This window comes from Gobio gobio, assembly GCF_949357685.1.
Source record: "Gobio gobio genome assembly, chromosome: 25".
Classification (NCBI taxonomy): domain Eukaryota; kingdom Metazoa; phylum Chordata; class Actinopteri; order Cypriniformes; family Gobionidae; genus Gobio; species Gobio gobio.
In genome coordinates this window covers 10,882,325-10,889,491 of record NC_137121.1, presented here as the reverse complement: position 1 = coordinate 10,889,491, position 7,167 = coordinate 10,882,325, and the positions used below count along the sequence as shown (strand labels likewise).

Here is a 7,167-nt window from a genome sequence, read left to right as displayed (position 1 = left end):
CAAAGAGATAAGAGCTTCACTTGCATGACTGCAATAGCTGCACGAGAGGTGTTTCAAATATGGCCGCCGAGTAACATGACTTGCCTGAAAGGGACTTTGGTTTAGTGTATGTTTACTTAGTAGCACAGTGGAACACAAACGCGTTGTGTGGAAGTTTGGAATTTACTGTAATTCTATGCCTCACAGCCTCCCTTTTTATTCTCATCAAACTATTTATGCCGTCTACCCTAACTAGGCTCCATGCCTTGCACAAGCACCACATTTTTCTGTCAAAACAATCCTAAAATTCATTATATTGCCGGCAGAAGAAGACGAAATCTACAAGTTCTCAGTTGTCCATGTTTTGACAGTTTACAAAACATGTGAAGTATAAAACCTATTTGAGACCTATATAATATGTTTGACTATTAACTGAACTAGTGTCACCAGTTGCTAGATCATTTCTACTTCCATTTGTCAAAAACAAAAAAAATTGTGCTCTAATCACTCATGTCCTCTATTGTCTCTTCTTCAATCTCTCTGCCTATCTCCTCAAGTTTCACCGTTTTCTTTTGACCCTTCTTCTCCTCCTCTTTCTCCGCTGTTACGTACCACGGCTTGGCTGCCGCGTCATCGCAGGCCCTGCCGCCACCCCTCCTGTACCCGCCCCGTCCTGCCCTCACCAGCCCCCAGCCCTGAGGTTTACCCTCATGGGGTCCGCTGTCCTGCACGCCCCTGGTCTGGTCCAGCTCCTTGGCACTGAGGGCCGGCATCCGGACGGGAACTGTGTTCCCAAATTTGGAGTAGTCGACTGAGTAGCGGCCATCCTCCTCAGTCATAATGGAGACGAAACGCCGACCCCACAAGATCTCCTCTGGTGTGTAGGATGTGCGGGCCTGCATTGTGATGCCGGTGGTCTCCACCACACCTGGTAGAACAGACACAAAGGCTCTGTTTCAAAAACTAGTGAGCTATAGGCAGCAACCTTATAAGAGAGCATCTAAGTGACTTGAGTTTTTAAGTTTTCTAGTTTCAGTTTATTTCGTTTTTATTTTACTTTTAGTATTTTATCGCTGGCAAGGTTAATGCACTAACTAGCATCATTAGACATTTTTAAGTATTACATTATACTTAATGCGGTTAATAAACAGAACTGCATGCGTCCTGTGGAAGAACATTGCAGCCGGAACTACTTCTCTCTGTTTATGTCTATGGCGAGTCACGCAGGGACTGTGCTCCTTCGCAGCGGTTCCTACCAGACCGGCCTGAAATTGTCCCAATATAAACACTTATTATAAGTGTACCATAATGATTCAGGGTAAGACAAAAACACGGTTTGGAAAATGGATTCATGTTGTACATTCTCATTATACACTCACCTAAAGGATTATTAGGAACACCATACTAATACTGTGTTTGACCCCCTTTCGCCTTCAGAATTGCCTTAATTCTACGTGGCATTGATTCAACAAGGGGCTGAAAGCATTCTTTAGAAATGTTGGCCCATATTGATAGGATAGCATCTTGCAGTTGATGGAGATTTGTGGGATGCACATCCAGGGCACGAAGCTCCCGTTCCACCACATCCCAAAGATGCTCTATTGGGTTGAGATCTGGTGACTGTGGGGGCCATTTTAGTACAGTGAACTCATTGTCATGTTCAAGAAACCAACTTGAAATGATTCGAACTTTGTGACATGGTGCATTATTCTGCTGGAAGTAGCCATCAGAGGATGGGTATATGGTGGTCATAAAGGGATGGACATGGTCAGAAACAATGCTCAGGTAGGCCGTGGCATTTAAACGATGCCCAATTGGCACTAAGGGGCCTGAAGTGTGCCAAGAAAACATCCCCCACACCATTACACCACCACCACCAGCCTGCACAGTGGTAACAAGGCATGATGGATCCATGTTCTCATTCTGTTTACGCCAAATTCTGACTCTACCATCTGAATGTCTCAACAGAAATCGAGACTCATCAGACCAGGCAACATTTTTCCAGTCTTCAACTGTCCAATTTTGGTGAGCTCGTGCAAATTGTTGCCTCTTTTTCCTATTTGTAGTGGAGATGAGTGGTACCCGGTGGGGTCTTCAGCTGTTGTAGCCCATCCGCCTCAAGGTTGTGCGTGTTGTGGCTTCACAAATGCTTTGCTGCATACCTCGGTTGTAACGAGTGGTTATTTCAGTCAAAGTTGCTCTTCTATCAGCTTGAATCAGTCGGCCCATTCTCCTCTGACCTCTAGCATCAACAAAGCATTTTCGCCCACAGGACTGCTGCATACTGGATGTTTTTCCCTTTTCACACCATTCTTTGTAAACCCTAGAAATGGTTGTGCGTGAAAATCCCAGTAACTGATCAGATTGTGAAATACTCAGACCGGCCCGTCTAGCACCAACAACCATGCCACGCTCAAAATTGCTTAAATCACCTTTCTTTCCCATTCTGACATTCAGTTTGGAGTTCAGGAGATTGTCTTGACCAGGACCACACCCCTAAATGCATTGAAGCAACTGCTATGTGATTGGTTGATTAGATAATTGCATTAATGAGAAATTGAACAGGTGTTCCTAATAATCCTTTAGGTGAGTGTATAATAAAGTATATTTCATAGAACTATAAAAAGTAGACTGAAAGTATACGTTCTTATTTTAAGTTTAAAAGAAGTAATAGCACACTTGAATAAACTTCTCTTTCGTAAGGGTAAAACTATTTTTATCAATACTGTCTAGTATTGAATGAAACAATAAGCTTCATCCATCTTGTATCTATCTTTCATTTAACTCGATGCAAGGCATACTGAGATTGCCTTCACCGTGAAGGATGTATGCAATAAGTCTGTAAAAGGGATTTCTTTAAAAATAGCCTTAGCTTCTATGATTCCTAAATAGGTTGTGAAACAAAAACATTACAATAAAGAGAAATCCCCTCCATTCACCTTCCAAAATGACAATGATCTCCAGGTCTTCGGTAGCCAGCGACTGCGCTGAGACCTCGTACAGCGGACTTCCTCTGTCAATAGTGTGGCTGATTATAAGCGGAGAGACGAGGAATATGCCGTTGCTCCTGAGAGGGTTTTCCACCTGGATATCTAGCTGACAAACAGGAATCACCTCACCCTCCGCTGTCACTGTCCGCCGAATCACCTGAGGGACAAGAGTCAAGATTAGGGTGGAATTCAACACAAGACGTTCTGGACAGAATTGATGCCATCTTCCCAATGAACAGTTCTTAAAATAACCATTTTGTCTTAGTGTGAAGAACATTTGAATAATCTAAAATAGGCTTCCTTTTTTCTGTCCAATGGAACGGTTTCATGAATGTTAAAGGTGGAACTGAATAAAGAAGCTTCATTTTTAAGAGAGCAGAAGATAATCACCTGCAGCTGAATGGTGGCCGAGATGATCATGCTCTTCCTCAGATCCCCGACGCGGAACATGAACGTTGGTCTGCCGTTCCGCGGGGCAATGACTGCGTTTCGTGAGAAAATGAGGGTTTCTGCTCGCCGGTTGGCTTGAGCCGTCTTCATGAACACACAGCCCAGCATGATGGCGTTGATGATCAGGCCCAGAATGTTCTGGATGATGAGGACTACGATGGCCAGCGGACATTCCTCCGTCACCATTCGTCCTCCGAAGCCAATAGTGACCTGATATTACGGACACATGTTTTCATTATCTTTTTTAACCTCAATTTAGGTGCACTAAGCTCAGCTGATACTGGATACGGTCAGCATTTACCTGAACCTCAATGGAGAACAGAAAAGCAGATGTGAAGGAGTGAATGGAAGTGACACACGGCACAGGCCCGGGCTCGTTGGGATCTCGAGGCTCCAGATCACCGTGAGCGAATGCCAAGAGCCACCAGACCATGGCAAAGAGCATCCAGGAGCAGAGGAATGCCGAAGTGAAGATGAGGAGGGAATGCTGCCATTTCAGATCCACCATGGTGGTGAAAACATCTTGGAGAAACCGGCCCTAAGAGGTAATAAAAGTCATCATGGCATCTGTTGTCTAATAACATGTTATACAACGATATGCGAGTTGATCTGTTGATCCGAGTCGCACCTGTTCTCGGATATTCTTGTGGGCAACATTACACGAGCCGCTCTTGGTGATGAAACGTGCCCTCTGTGACTTTGGCCGGATGCGACTGGGTTGTGTGGCATCCTCAGCGAGTCGTGTCAACAGGAACCCATCAGGCATAAGGCCTTTGCGGGCCAACATTATGACAATCTGTGGCTGATTGGTGCTCCACACTACAAAAAGAACAGATATATAAATATATCTGAAGAAACAGATATATAAATTACATTTAAATATACATTGGCACTAAGAGTTTGACTATTTAACACATTTAAAAAATTTAAAAATTTAAATGTTGTGATATAATTTAACCTTTTTTCACCAACTCTGAAAAAATATTAAGGTCTATATTTAAGGTGAATGTAATTTAATTGCATATAAAAATTTCATTTTCATCGTTTCAGCAAACTGATAAACTTAGCATGCTGTATGATTTATCAGTCATGCATAAATTAAACTAGAATGGGAGTTATGTAATGGTACTAATGTCACTGAATGTGTTTTAACTACACAATTATCAGGTTTTATATAATATAATTAATATAATATAAAAAATATAATCAGGTTTAAATAAACAATATTAAGTATTTATCATCAATAAATCCAAATTAATTTATGTAAACCATCTCATACATTTTAACTAACAGAATTTAGCCATTTTTTAACCATGTTTATACTTAATTTTCATTTAGTTTGATACTTAACAGATTTATGCTGATTATTGTCGATTTAAATAAATAAACTTCGAAAAATATTATCAATTAAATAAAATCAAATAAATGCAAATACTTAACAATAAACTATGACATCGTTCTTTTTAGTTTTATTTAATTATTTTAATTTATTTAATTGTTGTGTGTGTGTGTGTGTGTGTGTGTGTGTGTGTGTGTGTGTGTGTGTGTGTGTGTGTGTGTGTGTGTGTGTGTGTGTGTGTGTGTGTAGAGAGAGATTACATGAATTACAGTCGTGCTCAAACATCTGAGACCTCTAGTGAAAATGTTTCTGTTTTGCATTATTATTAATAATTCAATATAATAATCACTATAATATAATTTCAATACAAATTATATTTTATTCAAATTCATATTTTAAATAATTACATTCTAATGTATATAAGTTTAACCGAAACCTTTACATGAATTGTAAAAAGGTTTGTGCTTGGAATAATTGCAATTAAATTTCGCATTTTCCATGCACATTAAAGCCATGTAGGGCGTTGTATTCTGCATATAAATATCGTACATTAAGATTTGTGATCATTCAACACAAGCACTGAAATATCACAAATCTCCCTTCTATTAAAACATCAAAAATATAACAGTTAATTATATTTAAAAATCTCCATTTCCCCCGCTTTATGTTGTGCATCTTGGAATATAGTCTTCGATAGATATTTATTATATAGGTTAGGCTATTTAATTTAATGCATCTTCATTACAAGAACGCATACGAGCAGTTAGACATACAAATATTATCGGATTTAACTATGCAATCCTTGTTTTTGCATTTTGAAATTCGTCGTTATGATAGAATAATGAAGGTTTTGCATTATAACATAAAGATGCTTACCAGCACAACAGAGACACGCGCTGTTTATTTCATATCGATGTCGTTTTAAAAAAAATATTAACCGAACAAAATGTTTAAAGAGCAAACACAAGCAGATGGCTGGCTAGGAAGCTTATGCAATCAGACAGAGAGTCCTTATGATAGAAAAATGAATGACTGGCGGACAAACATATCCCACAATCCTCTCGCGGCTGCTGCGCTAGTGTGTACACGGCTCTGCTCAGCGGGTCGCTTTGTGATAACTGCGCTGTTTTACAGTTGTCAACAATTTTACTGGACTCATATGTGTTGGTATTTGTTTTAAACGTCATTTATAGTTGAAACGAACAGTTTTTGTTGGTGTCCGGCGTGTTTTGGAGTGTTTTTCGGGGTTGTTAGCTGATTAGCTCTTTAAAAATGGCTGATTCGTGGAATCGAGGTAAGTGACACGTAGCAGTTTTCTTTTAATATACATTTATATTTTCATTTCGACTATTTTATTAGTATATCCACAAAATATGTTAATGTTATGATGCTTCCCTGGTCTAAAAACAACATTTATTGTTGATGTTTCCAGTACAAGTAAACTTGAATCTGAAAGTGGTCAGATATGAAGTCATATTTGTGCAACATTATGACAAAATGACTTACTAACAGTGAATGTTGTGTAATTGACAGGACATGGCGCAGTGGATGACATGCTTGACGCTGAAAACAAGCTGATGGCAGAAAATCTGGCCAGTAAAGTCTCTAGACTCAAGTCTGTAAGTCAGATGTAAACACTGTATATTGTGTGATTTTAAAATAAGTGGTCATGTTGTGGCATTTAAATGTCTTTGGTCTCATCCACAGCTGGCATACGACATTGACAAAGACGCTGAGGAACAGAATGCCTACTTGGATGGCATGGTGTGTGTGTTATCAAATTGTTTGTGTTGTATTTGCAGTGTTGGCACATGGGTGTAACTCATCATCTGTTTCACATCCTTGTTTACTCAGGACTCCAATTTTCTCAGTGCAACTGGCCTGTTGACTGGAAGCGTGAAGAGGTTTTCCACAATGGTACGATCCGGCCGGGACAACCGAAAGATCCTGTGTTACGTGTCCATCGGCCTGGTTGCAATCTTCTTCCTGCTGTACTATCTAGTGACACGGATCCAGAACTAATGGTTGTTTGCTAATGGTTTAGAACAAGTTTCTCAGTTCTATGAGAATTTCTTGGGATTCTCTGTTTGATCCTATTATGAGGAGATTTCAGTGAAGTGTACAGCGGATGTCTCTCCATTAATATTAAAAAGAAAATGACTGCATTTTGAGGACTTATCACATTTAACTCTAAGCAAACCCTTTGTTTACACTCTGAAAAGTGTATATTTTTATTCTTGATCGAAAGAAACATGCCACGGACCAATATTTGTTTCATTTCAAATTAATTAAAACAATTTTTTTTTTTCAAATTCCATGATTTATATTTTTATCATTGTAGAATATGTAAGAAAATGGAACTAATAATTGTTTTCTAAAATTATGTAAATTAAAATGATTTTTAATGCG

General features: G+C 39.3%; 2 protein-coding genes across 2 annotated transcripts; one reads left to right on the top strand and one right to left on the bottom strand.

Moving 5' to 3' along the window:
- Positions 1-479: 479 nt before the first annotated feature.
- Positions 480-4,206, bottom strand: kcnj11l (potassium inwardly rectifying channel subfamily J member 11, like; the record flags this gene model as incomplete). The annotated part of the gene is made up of 5 exons (XM_079808987.1): positions 480-907; positions 2,919-3,126; positions 3,360-3,629; positions 3,721-3,957; positions 4,048-4,206. 5 exons carry the CDS (start codon positions 4,204-4,206, stop codon positions 480-482), a joined length of 1,302 nt encoding a protein of 433 aa, XP_079665113.1.
- A 1,550-nt stretch (positions 4,207-5,756) lies between these two features.
- bet1l (Bet1 golgi vesicular membrane trafficking protein-like) lies at positions 5,757-7,167 on the top strand. The gene is made up of 4 exons (XM_079809107.1): positions 5,757-6,052; positions 6,292-6,377; positions 6,466-6,522; positions 6,613-7,167. Exons 1-4 carry the CDS (start codon positions 6,031-6,033, stop codon positions 6,778-6,780), a joined length of 333 nt encoding a protein of 110 aa, XP_079665233.1. The 5' UTR covers positions 5,757-6,030; the 3' UTR covers positions 6,781-7,167.

Coding starts and splice junctions, on each gene's coding strand:
- bet1l (XM_079809107.1), top strand. CDS start 6,031: ATGGCTGATTCGTGGAATCGAG. Junction 6,053..6,291: donor GGCTGATTCGTGGAATCGAG/GTAAGTGACACG, acceptor TGTAATTGACAG/GACATGGCGCAGTGGATGAC. Junction 6,378..6,465: donor AAGTCTCTAGACTCAAGTCT/GTAAGTCAGATG, acceptor TCTCATCCACAG/CTGGCATACGACATTGACAA.